At 41.3% G+C, this 22,830-nt stretch overlaps 1 protein-coding gene across 4 annotated transcripts in view; it reads left to right on the top strand.

Annotated features, from left to right (window-relative positions):
* Window positions 1–22,830, top strand: part of scube1 (signal peptide, CUB domain and EGF like domain containing 1) — a 276,508-nt gene that overhangs the window by 43,705 nt on the left and 209,973 nt on the right. For all 4 annotated transcript variants that reach the window (XM_062981871.1, XM_062981870.1, XM_062981869.1 and 1 more), the window contains exon 3: window positions 6,798–6,926. In XM_062981871.1, coding sequence (XP_062837941.1) covers window positions 6,798–6,926 — 129 coding nt within the window. The remainder of the gene's footprint in view (window positions 1–6,797; window positions 6,927–22,830) is intronic.

Below are 22,830 nucleotides of genomic sequence, written 5' to 3'. Positions count from 1 at the left end.
ATTGGAATGGCGGGCGCCAACCAACAAGAAGGAAGTACAGCGCTTCTTGGGGTTTGCAAACTACTACCGCAAATTCATCCCAGACTTCACTCACTGGTCTGACCCAATCACCAGCTGCATCCGAGGGAAACAGCCTTTCCGCTGGACGGAGCAAGCAGAGAAAGGGTTCCACCAGCTAAAGCAGCTATTCACGACCCAGCCAATTCTACAGCACCCTGATCCTAAAACCCCTTTTGTTGTGCAGGCTGACGCCTCTGATGTGGCAATTGGGGCTGTACTCATGCAACCAGTGGGAGAACATCTTCATCCTTGTGCCTATTACTCCCGTCAACTAACAGCCCCAGAGAGAAATTACACTATTTGGGAGAAAGAACTTTTGGCCATAAAGGCAGCTTTTGAAAATTGGAGACATTGGTTGGAAGGGGCCAAATTTCCCATTGAAGTTCATACTGATCATCGAAATTTAGAGCACCTAAGGACCGCACGAAAGTTAAATCAAAGGCAGCAGCGCTGGGCTTTGTTCTTTGAACGTTTTGACTTCCAGATCCATTATGTGACCCCGGCTCAGACCAAGCAAGCAGATGCTCTATCACGGAAACCAGAGTATGCTGCAGGACGCAGAGAGACCTCAGAATCTCGATTGCTGCAACCCGAAAACTTTGCCACGCTCACAGTGGGAAACACCAAATCCACTCCAATTGAACCAACTCCCTCTAACCCAGAATCCCTTTGCACTCAAGAAATTAGAGCCAGTCAACAGGCAGATGCCTGGGCTCAAGAACAGATTCGCCAAGGACTACGTTTCCCATTCTCACTTAAGGATGGGCTACTATGCTACAGGAATCATGTTTACATCCCTCCAGGTCCCGGCAGAGAAAAAGCACTTCATCTGTGTCATGACAGCAAGCCAGCAGGACACTTTGGGCTATTTAAAACCATGCACTTGATCCTACGAGATTTCTGGTGGCCCAAGATCCGCAAGGATGTGGAGAAATATGTCAATACCTGTCCTGTATGTCAGCGTTCCAAGACACGAAGGGAGAAGCCGTCAGGGCTACTGCATCCCCTTCCCACTCCTTCTCGCCCATGGGAGATAATTTCCGCGGATTTTATCACTGACTTACCACCCTCCCTTGGATTCACCACGATTCTAGTAGTGGTGGACCTTTTTACCAAGTTGGCCCATTTCATCCCCTGCGATGGTCTCCCCACGGCCAAAGAGACTGCAGATTTATTCCTTCAACATGTTTTCCGACTACATGGATTGCTCAAGAGTTTAATCACTGACCGTGGATCTCAATTCACCTCTCGTTTCTGGAAAGCACTACAAAAACTATTGGGCATAGACTCTCGTTTATCTTCAGCTCACCATCCCCAAACAGATGGGCAAACTGAGCGCACCAATGCCACTTTGGAACAATACCTTCGCTGTTATGTAAACTACCAACAGGACAATTGGGCTTCCCTATTACCTCTGTCAGAATTTGCTTACAACAATGGTGTTCAGGCTTCAACTAAAGAAACCCCGTTCTTTGCAAACTATGGTTTCCATCCACGTTTCTTTCCTTCTGTCATTGAAACCTCAGAAGTCCCTGCAGCGGAGGACTGGCTGCAAGAACTCACGGCGGTGCAACAACTCTTGCACCAGCAACTGGATCAAGCCAAGGAGGACTATAAACGCCACGCTGACGGTCGTCGCCAGCCGGGCCCTGAGATCAAGGTAGGAGATCGGGTTCTGTTGTCCACTCGCTTTTTGCCCTCCCACCGTCCCTGCCGGAAGTTAGATGCCCGTTTCATTGGTCCCTATCCAGTGGTGGCGCAACTTAACCCCGTGACTTTCAAACTCCAACTTCCGCGCTCCATGCGCATTCATCCGGTGTTTCATCGTTCCCTGCTCCTTCCGGCGGATGGTGTACGCCCCGATGCGAGCCGGCCAGCCCCCGCCCCTGTTTTGGTGGACGGGGAGGAGGAATTCGAGGTTCAGGACATTTTGGATTCTCGCTTCCATCGCCGCCGCCTTCAGTATCTCATTGACTGGGTGGGTTTTGGCCCCGAAGAACGCTCCTGGGAAGATGCTTCCACAGTCCATGCCCCCGACTTAGTCCGCCGCTTCCATCAGGCCTACCCTACCAAGCCGCTGCCCCGCGACTCGAGGAGAGGGGCCCTGTTTGAGGGGGGCCTTGAGGGCGGGGATAGTGTGATGACTCATGGGCCTTGTAGTCCTGTTCCTAGTACTATTGTGGCAGACGAAGAGGAAAACTGGGGTAAGGTAGAAAGGAAAGGGCAGGTGAGTGGAGAACTCTGGCTGGCAGGTAAGTGGCTGAAGAGAATCTAGAATCTCTTACTAAGGGCATGTGGGCGGCCGGGCGGCCTGCCTGCCTGCAGAGAGAGAGAGAGCAAAAGAAGTGGTTGTTGTCTCTCTTCAGAGCGCTTGCGGGGGCAGCTACCCCCATGTTCTCTTCCTTCGTAGCTACTCAACCAGGGGTGCACCCTTGTTTCCCTCTTTTTAAACTGGCAACAGTTTCATCAAGAGCAAATGCGCTTGTGCTTTGTCCTCCTCCTTAAAGCCCACACTTGTTTGTTCCTTCAGCTGGCTCGCTTTCTCGCTAGCTCTTCCTCCCCCACTTTAAACAAGTTAGTTCACACATGCGCTCTCTCTGCAGCTGCCACCTGTTTAAAGGGGGGAGAGGGAAGAGCTAGTGAGATAGCCCAACAGCCCGCCACCCTCATTAAGAGACGTGGCAGAACAACATGGTGGCCAAGGAGCCTTTCCGCGGCTGCTCACCTACCAGCCTCTGCACCCGCTTTCCCCACCACATTCTAATGTTTTTTTCTCTTATGTGGGCAGCAAAGACAGTACATTTTGTGCCAGGTTTTCATTGGGTTTTATTTGCCTTTTAATTGTGCTATTGTTCATTTGTTTCTATGGTCACATTTTTCTTTCTTATATTTTGTGTTATTGTTATAAAGCACCTTGAGGGCATTTATGTAGGAAGTGCTCAAAGGCAGTGTGTTAATGTCTTTATAAATAAATACTTGAATAAATAAAAAATTACAAAAAAAATATGTAAAAAAAAGGTCTGATTTTACAGCAGTAGTAAAGATGCCTAAATACCCTGAAGGCAGTAGATTAAAAAAAGAAAAGTTGACAAGAACTGTCGAATTGCTGAAAATCACTAACCTGGAAACATCTGTAGCAAGAGTGTGAAATGATTGCAACTTGAAGGAGTGTGCATTCCATAGGATAAAACCCTTGTCCACATGCCTATCAAGGAAGAGGAGCTCTATTTTTTTTTTTTAAAAAATGATCAGTTCAGCCTGTACAATTCCACTGTTCTGTCTGCTTTCATGAAAACTGTAGCACAACCCTTTGGTTCTGATCTCAGATAGGAAAACAATCTCTCCCCTGCTCTTTATGTTGCTATCTTTTTGCCAATACAAAAATCCATATAGTTGCTTGTCTTCCCTTGGTTGTCTTTAGAGCTAACTAAACTTAATTTTAGACATATAGATATAATTATTGATATCTCTATCTAGTCTGGAAAAAGTTAATGTTTGGAATACAGCTCCCAGTATATTCCAGCCCAAGAGCTGTAGTCCACAAAAGACTACAAAAGAACTTTCCTGAGCTCAGCCTAGTTGGTTATACATATGACTACCTGTATATCTATATTGGATCATCTAAAATCTAGACCTATGTATATGTTGCTCGTGTAAGTTACCCACTATTAGAGTTGTGCAATCTGGATAAACCTTGATCTGTTTCTCGTCCCGGCTTTTTTTTGGGGGGGGGGGGATCCATTTTTTGGAAACCTTCTGACTTTGGGAGGGAAGATATAAGTTTTCACTCTGGGGTGCCAAAAGATCAATTTTCTATCAGCCCATTATGGGGAGGGGGGCTCCCCAGGCTCCCCTTCCCATCATTTTAGGCATTTAGATTGTTTTTACTCTAAAGGTGCTGCAGGCAGGCGGCCGCCCTTTCTCTCCCAGACCTGCACGCCACGCACACATTTTTCAAGGCATTTAAAGGAAGTAAGTTCTTAAAGCTGCTTCTTATTCTATAGGAGAGGTGCTGCACCAGTGCTTTAAGGAGGCTTCTTGTTCCTAAAGCTGTTTTTCTAGTCTAGAGAGGTGCTCGGCTGCAAACAGGCTTGCACTTTAACAGAGCAAAACGGCAACATAATTACTATTACTATTAACAAAACATACTCATTTAGAATTAAAACCAGTTCAATGCTGATCCATTGGGTGAAATTCAACTACCAATGGACCAATTCCAGGGAGGGTCTAGACAACTATGAGAGACTGGGCCAGAGGTAGTGCAACAAGTAACATAAAGATGGGGGGGGGGGGGGCGGTAAAGTGTAAACTGGTGGCCAGGATAGAACCTGGGTTTCTTGATTTCAAGGCCTGTTGAGAAGCTATAAGAGGGTTATACTAGTGCAATGATGTATCATAGGACCAGGGAAGTGGGTAAAGTGCAAACTTGGTCCTAGCTGGTGGCCAGGGTAGGATCTGGAACTAATCATTTTCAAAGGCCTGTTGGAACCACCTGGTTTTCAGATCCCTGTGGAAGGAAGATAGTGATGGGGCTTTCTTTGTCTCGTTGGGAAGATTGTTCCAAAGGCTCGTTGGGAAGCCTTTCTTTGTCTCGTTGGGAAGGGCTACCACCGAGAAGGCCCTCTCCCTTGTCCCCACCAACAGCACTCGGGATGGTGCTGGGAGAGAGAGGAGGGCCTCCCCGGAGGATCTAAAAGAGGGGATGTTTATCAGGCAGGTGCAGGAGGGCTTTCTCTCCTGGGCCTGCACCATGCCAGGAGCCATGCACCCTTTCCAAGGCATTTAAAGGAGGCTTTCCACTTCCAGGTAAGGAAGAGCGATGACCACCTGGAGCTATCCTCCCTGGGTTTCCTTTAAAAAGGCTCTTTTTTCCTGACATGCATCAATCCCCTTTCTGCTTTGGGTTCAATCCTTCCTTACAACTGTTTCTACTCAGAGGAGAGATAACTGGTGGCAGTAGTTTTCAGGGAATAAGGTTTTTCTTTTTGTTTGCTTGGGGATGAATAAAAAAGAGTTGACTGTGATGCCGAATAGGGGAGGAGGAGCCGAGATCAGCTCCCGCTTGCTTTCATGTTGGGTGGGTTTTTGTACTGGGAGGGCTCTTTCATTACGTGGTCCCAAATTACTGAAGGTACCAGATGAAATGGGAAATGAAATCTGCACAGAACCCTACCCACTATGGAAAGGAGCAGTATTATGAAGAAGATTTGTAACGTCTCATGGTCATGAGAGAGAGAGAGGGAGAGAGAGAAGATTAGATCCTGGTTTACAGTTTATAGGGAAATTATACTGTTTATAGTGAAATTAAATTACACTTTCCTTCTGAGATCATGGTATGCAAAGGGGGAAAATGTGTTAAACTTCATTACTTGTTCCTCTTTCAAGAAGCTGCGGTTATATGATCTAGAATGTTATGTCTGAACTAATCTAGCTGCATGTGTGCCAAAGCACTCTACCAATGTTTTTTACTTGTTCATGTCTACTTCTCAGTGGCAAAATAGATGCCATTTCATATTAGTCGTGCATCATGCCAATGACTTTGAAGCACATTTGTAATTGAATATTATAATGTAACTGTAAGTCAAAGCTTCTGAAAGTGGGAATCTCCATAGCTTTATGTTGGATAAATTTCTGTGAGGGCAGGGTGAGGGAACGAAGAAACATTCTCTTTTGAGATGGAGCTGTTTCTCCCAGGAGCCTTGTTGCTTCTGCTTGCCTTAGAGAGAGAAAAGGGAAAGGGAAAAGGTAGAAGGGAGGGCTTTGTTGGGGACCCCAGCCTTCAGTCCTATGGGGTTAAGAAAGAAAGTGCCCTCCCCCCATCTGTTAGTGTGTCTGGGTCTTTCCTTTCCTTCTCATCTTATGGGTCTTGTGGATCTCTCTCTTCCTGTCTCATAAGTGTGATCTTTCCTTCCTTTCCCATCTTGGGAGTCTGTTTTTTCCCCCTTTTCTTTCCATCTTGGTAGGGTGTGTGTGGGTGCTTTCCTTTCCATCTTAGGAATCTGAGGTTTTCCCCTGCCCATTTTGTATGTCTGGTTCCCCCGCTCCTGTCCTTCCCCTCTTGAAAGTCTGTAGGTCTGTCTTTCCCTTCTCATCTTGGAAATCTTGGTTTTTTTTGTTTTGTTTTGTTTTGTTTTTTTTGTCCTTCTCATCTTGGGAACGGAGGTCTTTCCTTCCCTTCCCACCTTGGTAGTCTCCTTTCCCCCTCCCTCCATCCTGTTGGATCTTTGTCACTTGAGAGAGGCATAATCTAAACTGGATTCTTCCTCTTCTTTTTCACCCATTTTACCTCCTCACTCAAGTGTCCCATTTGTGTTTCATACTCCTCTCTTCTGCAGTGTCTCAACTTGGTGCTGACAGCCCATGAAAGAACTGGCCAAGAGAGTTTATTTCCGTTTGAATTCTTTGTGCAGAAGAGGAGAGAGATTGCTACAAAAATAGAAAAAAATAGATTTAAAAAATAATAATTTATTATCAGTAAAGGTGTGATTTATATAAATATTTTATATATCCGGGGTCCTGTATACTTTTCTCAGACAAAACAGTGTTGCAAGTTGAAAAAGTTTAAGAAGTATTGCTCTAAGTATTACAGCCCCTCTAAGTTTTACAGCCACTTTAAGTATTGCAACTCCATATAGCAATAATTTCTGTAAAATGATGTTGTCCTCATGTATTTTGTGTGATATAATTTACAATACTAATTGCAAATAAAAATAGTGGACTTCTCACTTCTTTTTTAGACATTGATGAGTGTGAAAATGACTTCTACAATGGAGGCTGTGTACACGAATGCATCAATATTCCAGGCAACTATCGGTGTACTTGCTATGATGGATTCATGCTGGCTCATGATGGACACAACTGCCTTGGTGAGTTATTATTCTGAGGAAACTATTGGTAGATTGTTTTTAAGTAACCCGTCTTATTCTGAGGTGCCTGGCCCGCAGTTATTTTGGCACAAGGTTGATAAGAAAACTGAGCAATTTTGCACCCAATCCTCGCCAGAACCAGGGCTGTCCCACCAGCTCTGCACCGCTGGCCTGTGCCATCCACTCCACACCCATGCCATGAGGCAGCAGGCTCTGGTGAGCGGAGATGATGGGGATGGGTCCCAGGAAAGGAGAAAGAGGAGAAGGCGGTGGGTGACTTAGGGCATGCAGGGAGGCCGGCGCACGCTCCCACTGCCTCTCCTCTGCACACGTCTGCCCATCCACCCACCTGCAGTCCAAGCCTTCTTGCCTTACTGTATTATGCGAATGTAAAGGGCATGCCAATTTTGACATAGTCATTTAGCCAAAAAAGTTGTGCCTTAGATTCACGTAAGTATGGTAAGTAGGAGAAATACAACTGATGTTTCTGCAATGTCCAATATGATCAACTTGTTACCTTTCCTAGAGAAATAAACATCCTTGTTGCTTCTCATTCACATATTTTAAGTCTTTGCCATAATAAAGTGTTGTTGTTGTTATAAGTCTTTGAAATGTAGCAGATTTAACAATTGTCCAATATTGTAGGCAGGACATTATCCAATAATTTATCTACACTGAAATGTATAGATTTTTACATCCCCAATAAAATGCCAAAAGATCTATCTCCTGTTAATCAGGTGTCCAGGTTCTTTGAAAGTCACTTAAATCTAAGTGTTTGTGAACCTCCCCTAACAAGTGCAAGTCTCTAAAATGTCGGACTTCTCCAGAGTTTTGGGATATTCCTTGGCATGAGACTGAAATGGTTTAACCCCATTTACCTTGTGTTAAGAACTGGAAGTATCTGGACATCATGTAGACGTCTAGAAGTTACTTCACACTGAATGTGGGCCATACAGCCCATGTAAACAAGTCTTTAGTTGTTTTTTGGCTTTAAAAACATGTCACTTGCATTTGGTTAATATGTTGTTTGGCTTTATCACTTTTCTGTGTCTTATTCCTTAAATGTGAGGCAGACCTGTAACATGAAGAGAATTTAAGAACATAGTTTGTGATTTTGTTTTGTTTCCTCATTTACTTTTACACTTCACACATTGGTGAAATAAATTCAAATTCACACTTTAAATAATACAGATCTTCTTGCAACATTAATTCCATGTATGGTAACAATCAAACGTGACCTGAGTGAGATTTTAGATAACATGATATCAACTTGATATTACTGCTGAATTGTTTTTTCTTTATCTGGAGGCCGTCTCAGGAAATTGAAATAATCCATCAATTTAGATTTCATGCAAAAACTAAAGATTTTTGCTGGTGAGGACAAATAACATCTTGGATTTTCATTTTGAAAGTTTCCATCTAATAAAATTTCTGCTGGGGAAAACAGTTCGTCAACAGCTGGCTTTACAGCTTAAATGTTAAATGTTTGTTACATGTTGTTAACATTATTGTAAGCCACTTAGTAAGATCTTGTCAGAAGGTCAATAAAAATTAGCAGTGTTGAATCAACATTTTGTTGTCTCAGTTTTGTAGAGAAGGTTTTTAAAATTTATCACTGGGAAAAGTAATTAGTAGGGCATTAGAAAGAAATTGTTTCATACAGGACTCCATAGGAATCAGCTTTTTCTCAGCATTTCTTTTGCGCAAATCTGCAAAGAACCACAAAGGTGCTGTCTATTTTAGGCCAAGGAGATATAGTTGATAGGTTATTTGCCTCCTGTCTTTCTTATTTTCATCTTTTCTCTCTCCACTTTAATTGAAAGAGCTTTATTTCTACTCGTTTTAGTTGAGATTCGTTGACTACCCATTTGTTTTGGAAATGTTCCAAGTCTGTCCTTGGAGGAACTCAACTCATTTTCTATTTGACATTTTTATTGAGGAATTTCTCAAATATAACATGAAATGACACCAGGGGGAATTTAAACTATGGTGAGATACTCATCTGGTTAAATATAATTGCTTTTAGCATTGTAATCGCTTGAAATTGCAGAAGGTCTTTTGTGATTATTATTATTTTAAATTCAGTTTAGTGGACACAAGATTAACATTTAGTCTCATGAATGGCAGGTTTCTTTATACCTTAATTTGAAACTTTATTTCTGTTCCTTTCTGCTCATGAGGGAAATGCTTTGTTTTTTACAAACAAGTAGCATATTTGTCCAGATGTTATTTTCTGTTTGATTTTCTTTCCCATTGACTCATTGATTAATTGATTTTCCCTCTCTCCATGCTGTGGGATATGTGCACTGTCATTTCCCATTATTCGTTTTCTCTAGTAAGATCAAATATCATTTATGACCCAATGTCAGACCCCTGGCTGCTGGGCACCAATAACCGTACACGGAGGCCAATCTCTATCTAATATCTTTATTAAGGAAATTGTCAGGACCCAGGCTGCAGAGCACCAATAACCTTACACAGAGGCCAGAATCTATCTAATATCTTTATTAAAGAAATATATAAAGTCAATAAAAACAAGTGAAGAATATAGTTCAGAAGCAGACCTTTCAGATGAGGTCAATTATAGTCCATAAATGTATTGTCCAATATAAGATATTAGAGTTCAAAGTTTTAATCCACTTGACCGAAACACACACTTTGCCAAGCAATAGTGTGGGGAAATGACAGAGTCTTTAAAGTCCAATGTAGCTTGACAACAAGGCTGGAAAATAAACTTGATTCTTGGCTAGATCAAAGACTTGGAACGAGGCAAGCATGAAGCATGAAGCAAGGTCCGTGGCAAAACGCGAAACAAGGCAGGCTTGGAACTTGATCCGGGAAGCAAGGAACTGGGGTTACGAAGTCCACACACGATCTCTCTCCTCAAGCTGATCAATTGACTCCGCAAGGTTCCCCTTGCGGCAAAACCCCTATATAGGGTCTCGTTTTTCCGCCAACAGAACACTTTCCCTAGAGAACGAGAAGCGAAACCCAACTCTGTCCAGATGCATGACTCCTTAGAATTTCCCAAGGGAAGCAGACCTAATCAGCTAGTTGTTTGGCAGCGATTCTCAGGCTCCGGCGATTAGCCTCCCTGACTCCTCTATCTCTATTATAATTGTCCCTCCGGGGAAACGGGGGGGAGTTCTGCCCAAGGCCTGTTTGGCTGAATTCTTGAGGGCAAACATCCTCCAGGTGGAGAGGCTCCGACTCTGGCTGAACCGGCGGAAATCCCATGTTTTCCTCTTCGTCTGCCACAATAGTACTAGGAACAGGACTACAAGGCCCATGAGTCATCACAGAAATATATAAAAGCAATAAAACAAGTGAAGAATATAGTTCAGAAGCAGACCTTTCAAATGAGGCCAAATATAGTCCAAAAATGTATTGTCCAATAAATGATATTAGAGTTCAAAGTTTTAATCCACTTGACCGAAACACACACTTTTGCCAAGCAATAGTGTGGGGAAATGACAGAGTCTTAGAGTCCAATGAAGCTTGACAACAAGGCTGGAAATAAACTTGGTTCTTGGCTAGGTCCGTGACTAGAAACAAGGCAAAACATGAAGCGTGGAGCAGGGTCCGTGGTTAAACAGCAAGGCAAGGCAAAGGCTTGAAAGCTCGATCCGGGAAGCAAGGAACTGGGGTTACGAAGTCCACACACGATCTCACTCCTGAAGCTGATCAATTGACTCCGCAAAGAATCTCCCGCGCCAAACACCTATATTGGGTCTCGTTTTCCCGCCAACAATCTCTTTCCCTAGAGAACGAGAAGCGAAACCCAACTCTGTCCAGATGCATTACTCCTTAGAATTTCCCAAGGGAAGCAGTCCTAATCAGCCTGTTGTTTGGCAGCGATCCGTAAACTTCTCCGATTTGCTTCTCTAACTCCCCTGTCTCTAGAGTAAGATTCCTTCCTGGGAAACGGAGGGGAGTACTGTCCAAGGCCTGTTTTACTGAATTCTTGAGGGCAAACATCAACATCCGGCAGGTGAAGGGACTCCGGCTCTTGTTGAACCGGCGAAAACCCCATGTTTTCATCTTCATCTGCCACGATAGTACTTGGAACAGGACTACAAGGCCCATGAGGCATCACACCCAAGGACTTCAGTCAAAATCTGTTAGAAGATCTTATATTACATGCAAATGGAAATGTTATCCATTTTTTTTAATCTGCAAAATTTGTTATAATAGGGGGGAAATTTACCTGAAATACTGACAAATTCAAATTATTCCGAGATTTCCATGCTGTGGATATTTACTTGTCAGTAGTAGTAGTAGTAGTAGTAGTAGTAGTAGTAATGTATTGATACTTAGAGCATAGGCTGTTCAAATACACATAAATAAATATGATATAAAATGTGACAATATAAAAGTACTAAATTAAATAACTGGCATATGAATCTTGCTTATTGAAAAAACTTGTTAGTAAGTTTGATCTATATCAATGGGTGCTTGTTCCAAGTAAATATGTTTATGATTGGATTTAATAGCAGGTAATATGTGACCTTGTGACCTACACAGATACAAGACAAACAATTATTTACTTGAGAGAAAGCCTCAAGGACAACAAGGTGGATGAACTGGAATGAACTGAAAGTTGAATCAAAAGACAAGTTCAAAACTGGACAGGCCAGACAGAAAGTTAAATGGGAGAAAAAGAGAATAAGGATATAGAAAAGTAATATGACTCAAAATTGTGTTCCTCAGGCAAGCTGAAGTTCTTTATGTAAGAATCTAGTTGGTGGACAGAAATACTGCATTTCATCACATAATAGTCACCATCACACAACAGTTACCCATCCCTTTTGAAGAAGGCAAAAATGGAGTTCCCTGCACAATAGCTATTTTGGCACTGTGGGGCTTGACTCAGTTCCCAGCTGAGTCAAGCCCCACAGCTCGAAAAGGAAAACAAGGCAGGTGGGAGAATTCCCTCCCCACCCCACCTTTCCAAAAGCATCACCCATCCACATGACTTCCTCACAGGAACTACTATTATGTGGTGAAATAGGCCCCTCAAATTGACTTTTTTCACCATGTAATTATTGCCATCTCATAATAGTCACACTCCCTTTTCCCCCTAAGAGAAGGGAATGTGAGTATTATGCAATGAAATCATCATCATCATCATCATTTAATTACTTATTAATCACCCTCCATCCAAGATGCTCTAGGCGATTTACAAGCTAAATTGTAAAGGATAAAAATACATACATACAAATATTGATAAAATTAACATAGATCAAAAGCTCTAGTAAAAAGCCAGGTCTTAAGTGCTAGGGTAAAAGGCCCGAACTCACGCATGGCTCTCATATAGGGCGGCAAGGCATTCCATAAGGCAGGGGCAGAAATAGAAAAAGCTCTGCGTCTGGTCCCTTCCAAGTGCACTTCTCTAGGACCCGGTATATAAAGTAAGTCGCGCTGGGATGGTCATTGTGACCTCCGATGATGGGAGAAGGAGAGACGGTCCCTAAGGTACGATGGGCCCTGGCCGTAAGGAATTTATAGGTCAGAACTAGCATCCCAGACCTGCCTTGTGGGAACAAGGGAGAGGGCCTTTTCTACTGTGGCCCCCCAATTGTGGAACGCACTGCCCATTGAGATTAGGCAAGCCCCCACATTAGTAGCCTTCAAAAAAGATTTGAAAACATGGCTCTTCCGTGGTGCTTTTGGAGAGTAACTATTTCAACTATTTTATATTTCTTTTCCGTTGCTCCCTCTAATATCTATCCTCTAGACTACACCACTTCCTTATAACCCTGTTCGCTATGGTTTTGTTTTATGTTTTTCTCACCCCGAGTTTTAACTTAATGTTCATGTGGACCACCCTTGTTCTTATTGTCCTCTTGATTTGTACTGTAATTGGATATTATTATTTATTGTATCGCTTATTGTGTTGTGATGTGTTGTTTTTATATGCTCTTTATATTGTATTGCTTTGGGCATGGCCCCATGTAAGCCGCCCCGAGTCCCCGTTGTGGAGATGGTGGCGGGGTATAAATAAAGTTTTTTATTATTATTATTATTGACACAACGACGTTGTATGACACAGCAAAAAAGATAGATATGCTGGATTTCGTTTCACAAAACTACAAGTCGAACACTTCCCAAGTGTCTAGGACTGTGTGATGTATTTTCGGATGATGCGTGCAGATCCCAGCAGGGTGGCCTTTTGCAGTTGGCAGATCGTAATTTTGTCAATGTCTATTGTTTCCAAATGCTGGCTGAGATCTTTTGGCACGGCACCCAGTGTGCCCATCACCACCGGGACCACCTGCACTGGTTTTTATTATTATTATTATTATTATTATTATTATTATTATTATTATTATTATTATATTATTATTATTATTATTATTATTATTATTATTATTATTATTATCTTATATAGACCACAGTAATCAGTTGGAAGCCAATGCAAATGCTGCAGCACTGGTGTTATATGGCATTTCATGGGTGTTCTTGTGAGTAGCCTGGCTGCCGCATTCTGAACAATATGGAGCTTTCGGGTCGTAGACATCGGAAGGCCAACATACAGGGCGTTGCAATAGTCCAGCCTAGACGTGACCGTGGCATGGATGACTGTTGCCAGAGCCTCATCAGATAGATAGGGTGCCAGTTGCCTCACTTGTCGTAGGTGGAAAAAGGCCCATTTGCTGACAGCAGTGACCTGAGCTTCCATTGTCAGCTGCGAATCCAAAACGACACCCAAGCTCTTAACGGTAGGCGAAGAAGATAGGGCAGCACCATCGAAGGTGGGTAGCAAATGGGTCAGACTAATCGAGTGGCCATGCCAGAGAATCTCAGTCTTCGCTGGGTTCACCTTCAGTCTACTAGCACGTAGCCAGTTCGACAGAGCCTCCAGACATAAGGTGAAATTGTCTGTATTGATGTTGCTCCAGGCTCCAAGCGCAGAAGGAGTTGGGTGTCATCCGCATATTGATAGCAGTCTAGGCCGAAACTCTGAGCCAAACTAGCAAGGAGTCTAACGTAGATGTTGAAGAGAAGAGGGGAGAGAATTGCACCTTGGGGTACCCCACATAGGAGGGGAGATCTTTCAGAGACTTGATCCATATACTCCACGCATTGGCTCCGGTTTCGGAGAAATGAGTTGAACCAACTGAGGGCCTGACCGCGAACTCCAGACATGGCAAGACGTTGAATCATTAGATCGTAGTCAACGGTGTCAAACGCTGTGGTCAAGAAGTATCAGTAGCGCTGATCCACCGCTATCAGACTGGCGACGAAGTTCATCTGTAATGGCAACCAGGACTGTCTCCATCCCATGGCCAGGGCGGAAACCTGACTGGAAAGGGCCCAGGCCGGCTGTATCATCCAAAAATTGTTACAGTTGTCCCAGTACAGCCCGCTCTATCATCTTACCTAAGAATGGAAGATTAGAGACAGGACGATAATTGGCAATGGTCATGGGATCCAAGCTAGGCTTCTTTAGCAAGGGACGAACCCTTTCCTCTTTTAGGTTGTCCGGGAAGACCCCCCTGTTCAAAAGAGCCATTGATTATATTATTCAACGGATTGAGTAGACCTTCCAGGCAGCTCTTCACCAGCCAAGAGGGGCACGGATCAAGGGAATAGGTGGTTGGTTTTGCAACAGCCAGGAATCTAGCGACATCTTCCCCGTCAAGCGGAGTAAATCGGTCAAAGATAGGCCCACTAAGCGGCCACAAAGTCTCGAGCTTATATGGTAGTCAATATGGTAGTCTGGGAGTTATTCAGCTATTACAATGGTTTCCCACAAAGAAGACCTTCATGTGGATCACATCCTCCTGTTTTCACTTTAATATGTGTCAAATTGCATACAATAGCAGTATTCTTCACCTCCACAGCTATAATAGAAATCATTTAATGTAATCCAATGCATTGACCTCATTCTTCCTTCACTGTGTTGAGTATTTTCTAATATTAAACACATCTCTGTATTGCAGAATCATTGAGCAGGTTGGAGTCTTGCAGAGCATCTGCTCCATTAGGAAATAGATCTAGAGCACCCTTAGTATCTACAGCAATTCAGTTGTTTCCTGCAGATCTCTATTCCCTGCAGACTTCTGTCTGTCATGTACTTTGTTCTAAGCATTTCATCTGTCTCAGAGGAAGACTTAAAGAGGAAGTTTCAGCACCTGCTGCTCCAGTACTTCTGAAACCAGTGATGCCATATTTCTTGGACACTCCTCTGTTGTAGGTCATACTACAAAAATATTCTTCATTTATCCTTCTTTGCAGCACACAATCTCAGGGAAATTCTGTGGGTCTTTTGGTCCCTTTTGGGGAGATAAACGGGGTATAAATAAATATAATAATAATAGTTTGCCTGATATGGGGTATAATGTCAGTGAGGAAATTTAGTGTACCTTGTGTAATACCATCAGAAGCTTTTGCAGTGTCTTGAAAAGAAAGCAGAAAGTGTTTTGAACTGTAGAAAGTTTGGGAAATAGCATCCTAAGCACATCCAGAAAGTTGTTTTATGCTGCTTCAACTTCAACAGCTAGGAAAAGAAATCAGAATGATGTAGTAGTCCTTTGGTAGCCCATTAAATGTTTGTAGTTTTATCTGCAGTGAGATCCTATATGTACATTTCAACTTCTGTTCATTAAAGAAATTTGCTTCTTCGGGTTTTGTCATGGTCTACCTGCCTTCTCCCCCTTTTCAAGCAGTTTTCCACTCATTCCGCAGACATCAAGTGAAAGATTTACAGTTGTATAGGAAATATTTTCATAAATTGCCAGATGTAAAATCTCAACAAGCATTAATTAGTTTGGGATTGCATAATCACTGCTGTGATTAAAGGGTACAATGCTTTCTTGCCTCTTTTTTTTTTTAGCTTTGTTTTTCTTCTCCTTTTGGACAGCTGTGTGCAACGTGTAGGTCATAAGAACTCCCAAATGAATGTTTCTGTTGCTGATGTTTGTTTGTCTTTATATTATCCAACAACTCAACTAGGGACTCCCCCCCTGTTTAAACATTGAACGTTGTTAACTGAAACTAAACAACTTTTGGAAGGTTTTGTGCATTGTATAAGCACAAAATATTTGGAAGAGGAAATGGAAGAACAAGCCTCTTGCTTAGTCTTCCTTCTGTGCAATACTTTTTCCTGATTTATAGGTATCCTATATTAGAATCTGGCCATGTGCAACTTAACACTTTGGACTGCAGTGGTACACAGATATTCCTCACAGCTAATGTTAAATAAAGTAAAATAATAAAAAATATTAAATAACATAGTGTGCAATGTGCATATCTCTGGAAGTTGCAGCTTAGTTGATCCTTCTAGCCTCCTATCTGCATGTTTCAAAAGATGTGTTTGTCTCTCTTTCTCTCATACTAGCACTTTTTCATTTTTATTGTGGGTAGCCACAGCAAAGTTAAATTGGAGGGGGGGGGGGTCCTACTGGAATGGAAACATACTACACATTCTTTTCCCCCCACCACAATATACCACTAAGTTTCTTGGTCCCACCACCCCACCAGATTACTAAAAAGAAAATGCTTAGATTTACACCACACTTTAGTCTCTTTTCATTTTAACTGAGAAATAATACTGAACATAGTGAATGGTATTACAAAACAGTGAAGGGTTTTTCAAATTAGTTGTTAATTAGGGCTTTGTCCCCAAGTGACCTCAAAAATTTCTTTTCAGATTTCCTTGACTCCACCCTTTTTCTCTTAATGGAACTAGTCTCCTATAATGCCTACATGGCACTAGTACTACTATCACCATTTGGAATATTTTCTCAAATTGCTTTTATTAACATTAATGCTGGTTTCATAATACTTTCAAGAACTGATCGCCATGATGAGTTGCCATTTTACCTCATTTTAGCACGACTACTTTGTGTATGCTTACAATTCTCTCATATCTTTCTGCTTTAAATACTACAGTTTCTCAAGGTCAAAGTAGATTGAATTATTGCTGTAACTATGGAACTTTGTCCTGTCTGTGCTGCACAAAAGCAAAGAAAACAACTATCTCTTAAGTAACTTACTTCATTGTTAGAAATTTCATTATAACAGAAATGTGATGTTCTAATATCTGTGCAAGTAGCTGTCTTTATCAACTGATAAAGTTGATAAACTGATATGCATGGCATAGTATAATCTTGTATGGTAGGAAATTTGAAGGACAAGCTTTTGCCAGGGCAGTATCTACAGCAGCATCCTCAAGGAGAGTCTTTGTATCCACTGTGTCTGTATCTGTAACAATCTCTATGAGGTATCATCGCCACTAGGGACAGATCTTTTATAAAATTAACCTGCAATGGCTTAACCCTATTGCAGGTTAAGCCATCCCAGAATATTTCTGATTACAAAAGGAATAGCTCACAACAGTTCATTGCTGCTGGGAATATCCATCTCCCCTCATAACCATCCCATGTTGCTGGAAAAATCAATTTCCCTTCTCCCTGCTGTGTTTATTGCAGATAAGAAAGCCTAAGAGTAGTGATAACAGAAACTGTCATAGCTTTTGGTAATAAAAGGGCTTAGATCTTGTGCGTTCTGGCTCTAATACACTAGTGTTAGAAATGTCTCATCATCGAATCTATGTGAAAATACAGTTTTGATGGACATGTGATAACACCTGGGGAATGACTGAGAAAGTCATGATAAATTACCTAAGGGGCATGCAGAAATGGCTGAATCATAATCATAAGGTTTATGACAAGGGGTTGCATAACTCATTTGTCCCTTACTGATGACAAGGCAGCAGGTGGTTATAAAAGGGAGAAGAGATGCTCAGTTTTCCTCTTTCCACTGTGAATCTCATTGTGAATATCTCTCTGTCTCTGAGAATCATTTGTAAGTACAAATCAGATTGTGGATCTATGTATCCTGATTGTAGAGCTGAAGATTAAAGCCTCCTGATTTTTAGGATGAAAAACGGAATCAGTGAATTTACTAAACTGTATGGAGAAGATCAGACATTGCACATCAGATTTACGATGACCCTGAGGGAACCTGCCCTACAGTGGCAGGATTGATGCACTGGGAAGTTTGCAATTGAGTTCCTCTGATTTTCGCAGAGAGTGACTTGCCCAAACAGTTGGCTTTCATGTCTCAGTGAGAGTTTGGACCCTGATCTCTGGAAAATCTAGGCCAGCATTCAAACCAGTGCACCACACTCACTCTCTGGACAGTGTGTCACCTGAAAAAAAATAGTGTACGTTCCAGCCATGCAACAATGTTGAGTGATTACAGCTACCACAAGAACCGTGGGTTCGGGAGCCCGTGTGTCAGGTCCTAATGGATAGAATGTGACACAGATGGGTAGAAAACAAAATCAGAGACATTTGTTTGACATACCTCAATGCAAACATATAGAAGTATTTATAAAACCTTGACGTCAGTTTGAAACGAAGTACAGTAGAGTCTCACTTATCCAACACTCGCTTATCCAACGTTCTGGATTATCCAACGCCTTTTTGTAGTCAATGTTTTCAATACATTATAATATTTTGGTGCTAAATTCGTAAATACAGTAATTACTACATAGCATTATTGCTTATTGAACTACTTTTTCTGTCAAGTTTGTTGTATAACATGATGTTTTGGTGCTTCATTTGTAAAATCATAACCTAATTTGATGCTTAATAGGCTTTTTCTTAATCTCTCCTTATTATCCAACATATTCACTTATCCAACGTTCTGCCGGCCCGTTTATGTTGGATAAGTGAGACTCTACTGTACTTCTACTGCCCTGAGTATCAATTGCTCCAGATCATGGCAGACTAACATTTGCAGAATGGTTGGCTGAAATGCACTGTATGTCACTGCTACCGATTGGCCTCCAGATTTGGAGAGAAACTTAATAAACTGTCATTGAAGGTTTGTCTCTGTTTATTGATCCTTGGCTATGTATTTATTTTAAGTATATTTGTCAATATTTGGCAAAGATTGTAATCTAACTAAGCAGAGTCGAGAACATTACAAAAGTTTGATAGCTTCCTTTGCTTGAAGAGGGGAGAAGACAGTTGTGCTTAATTTTTTATTTACTTACCATATTTTTAAAGGAAGAGGATAGAGCTTATTTGTTAGCTTTAGTTAGTAGGAGCGGATAGTGATAGGAAGGCCTGGGGGGGGGTGGGGAGAAAATTTAAGGAAAAAAAACAGTTTTTTCTGTTTTTTTCCAAAACTGTTTTTTTTTTAATTGTGTAGAAACAAAAATTCTCAGAAATCTTTCATTAAGGTGTTTATGGCATATATAGTTCGAATACCATGTCATAGATATATTATTTATCATTAAAAAAGAACATATTCTACACACGTCTCAATTTTTTTCGGAAAAAAATGTCTTTGGAAAAAAACAGAAAAAACCCTGTTTTCCCCCAATTTTTCTTTTTTTTTTTCCAGGCCTTCTCATTTTTAAAGGTGGAGGGTTATGGGGAAGAATGTTATTGGGATTATTTTGTATCTGATTCCTTTGGTGTGTTTCCTGTTTTTGTATTTGTGTTTATTATTTTAAATTAGTTAGATTTAAATTAGATTCTTGAAAATTAATAAGAATTCATTATAAAAACAATGATACCTTTGTTGGGCTAGACAGATAGATAGATAGATATTTACTGGATTTTATGTTTTGTTGTATTGTGTTGCATGACCAACATAGTGAATCTCTTTCCTGTTTCTTTTTCATGATACTATCTAGAGTTCTAGCACCTAATCAGGCCATAGAGAAAGGGTTGAAATTGGTTGCATGGGAGACATAGGGCTCCTTCTTTCCCTTCCCTTGTAACATCTGGTGTGATTTCATCACATTATGTATTTCTCAGTATAGCTGTACTGACTATTGACAATAGGAAGAAATGCACCATATGATAATTTTGGTATTAGATGTTACAAGAAAAACAAGAGGAGAGAGAAAATAGGAATACAAAACTGCCATTTAACTTTTTCCTCTAATTCCATGGTATTTTATTTTTGTCACATAATTTCCTTTTGCATTTTTATTTTTAAGGATGTAGAGTGGCTAATATAAGTAGCTTGTAATAATTCAAGGGTCTGGACATTATCTTGGATGCTAAGCAGACAGACTGAATTGCCCTTACAATCTGCAAAATGGCAGGAAAAGATTTTAATTTTGCTTTGGACTGTGTCAATACTTTAAATATGCTTCCATTTATGTATTGATTTTTTAAGTGCTACAGTCATACGCATTCCCTTTTAGCTAGTGTTAGAATGATGCAGAAAACAATTTGCTTCTACAAATAGCCCCATTTAGTGAATTTAAATTGCCTAAATTTGAAATGCTTAGAGCTAGAACTATGGAAGGAGATGAGTACTCAATTACATTATGGCAGTGATTACAGGTAATTGCAGGCTAGTAAATGCAATACACTTGACATTTGATAAGCAGTTGGCTACCATTTTAATAGAACATGGATCTTTGCTTCCAGAAGGATGTTCTTGGATCAGTACATGTAATGCATCTTTCTGAGCAGCAATTCACTCATAAAGAAACATGGGAAAAGATGAATTTCCTGTCAATTTCAATTAGTTTTGAAAAATGTTGTGATGTTTAAAAGAAATAAAAAGTTGCCTGGACATTTCTTTCTCTTTTATTAGAATTGATTATCCTAATAGGGATACAGGAAATGCATTTTAATAAGTTAAACATTGGTTCATTTAGCAATGCCTTTGAAGGTTTCAGGCATGATCGTTTGAATGAAATCTGGGATCTTTTGCATTACATCATCTCCTTTTTGCAGTTCCTCATAATATATATTCTGACTTCAGCAAATATGATATAAATAGCTTTTCAGGATATTTCTTTCAGTCATACTATTGGTAGACCAAATACAAAAGCAAATATATTTTACAAAATACCTGATATTACTTGGGAGAGGATAGTCTGTGTTTATACTAAGAGCCATGAGTTCAGACCTTGTACGAGGGTTAAATGAAAAGTAATGCCTCCACCTTCATTACTTTGGTTTGGATGGGAATATTTTAATAAATCAAACACAGAAATAATCCTTAGAATGTGATCTTTAACTATCACTATTCACTTTTCCACATAATCACCAGACAATTTGATACATTTCTGCCAACGATGAACAAGTTTTCTGAAGCCGTCACGGAAGAAATCGATACTCTGTTTCCACTACCAGCGTCTCACAGTACCCATTGTGCACAGATCTTCTGATAGCCAAGCCAAGCAATAATGTGACCCACACGTTCTTGTGAAACATCCTGAATCAATCTGTCAACCTTTTGCTTGTGAAAAATCAATGGTTGCTGTCACAGGACACCCAACTCTTTGTTTGTCACACAAGTCAGATGTTCCCACCTCAACATCTTTAAACTTACTCGCCCAACGACGAACAGTACTCACATGAACGCAATCACTATAAACAGCTTGCATTCTCTGATGAATCTCCTTTGGAGTGACATCTTCTGCTGTCAATAATTCAATGACTGCACGTTGCTTAAGTCTCATTGACCGACCATCTGTGCAGGGTTCCATACTTCGCACTTTAACAACACAACCGTTCAATGCTAAAGCTTTCCACCAAATGGAACTGTAGAGGAGAGTCTACTGAACAAGCCAGTACCTGCCGCATACCAGTACTGCCATCTGTTGAGGAGTTACGAAGGTGGAGGCATTACTTTTCATTCAACCCTCGTACCCAGCATGCCCTTGAGTTAGCCACTACTAGTCTCAGTTATGCATTAGTAAAACAGAATTGCAAATGGCATTTGCCTCGCAGGTTAAAAAACATGTTCCTTGATCAGCTTATAATTCATTTACCCACCATTAAACCTCCAGAAATAGCTAGTCAGAGACACTGATTAACTAGAAGTGATAGGCATTCTTCCCTTTTTTTAAAATCTCCAGTATTTGGGATTCAAAAGAATATACGGGCAATCTCCAAGTTACAAACAAGATACGTTCTGTAGGTTATACACACACACACACACACATGTTGGATAATATAAGGAAGGGTAATACTCCTGTTTTGCTGTCTGTGCCCATTCAGAAGGTTTCACCTCACTTTCTGTCGCTGTGAGAGTTGGATTTTGAAAATTTTGGCATTTTGTGGAAACAAGGATTTGTAATAAAGCTTCAGTAGAGACACCTTTCCCCATGACAGTTCTGTCAGGAGTGAATTTCCTTTCCATATGAGAGATTTCTCTCATTTCCTGATGTCTCACTGATAAGGAGATCAAAGATTTGAGGGTCTCACTCGAAATGGAGACTAACACAAGACCCCAGAAGGAGGGTTGCACAATACCTGGCGAGCTTGTGAGAAGCAAATAAAAATTTCCCTATTTCCCAATAAAAAGGCTCACCAAGTTAGAAGCAAAGGCCACCGAGTTTCTTCTGGTCCAGCTGGAGCAGAATGACGGTCACAATAAGTTGCAAGAAGAACTGGCATACCATTATACAAGAAAATCCACGTTTTATACTTTTTGCATTTTGAATTTCCCACTTTTGCCCACCCGACCGATCATGCTGATTGGTCAGGGGAGTCCCTGACATCAGAAGCTGGGAGGAGCAGTCCGAGGGCTTGCACACCTCGGCCAATGAGTGCGAACCCCACCTGTGACTTCTCTCCCTGGCTGGCCAATGGGGGAGATGGAGGCACGGCAGCAGAAGAAACAAAGGCAATCATATGTTGTCAAAAGGATTCATGAGTGACCGTATACTGGGTCTATTGTCAAGCGGTCCAGTGAGAGCCCCAGGGCCCTGCTAGCCACACCTGTCTTATTGATACATTGATTGAAATAACTAGTCCCATGAATAAGGGTCTGACATCTAGATGTCAGTTCCATTGTCCAAAAGGGCAGCTGTATCAGCAGTCTTGATGGGATTAAATGATTCAGAGTCCAAGGAAGGGAAATGAGCTAGCGGAGGTGGTCTCCAGCGTAGTGTTGGGTTCCCAGCGCCTCA

The sequence above is a fragment of the Anolis carolinensis genome, chromosome 5, assembly GCF_035594765.1.
Source record: "Anolis carolinensis isolate JA03-04 chromosome 5, rAnoCar3.1.pri, whole genome shotgun sequence".
Lineage (NCBI taxonomy): Eukaryota > Metazoa > Chordata > Lepidosauria > Squamata > Dactyloidae > Anolis > Anolis carolinensis.
Note: the sequence above shows the minus strand (reverse complement) of the source record. Positions and strands in the feature narration are given on the sequence as shown.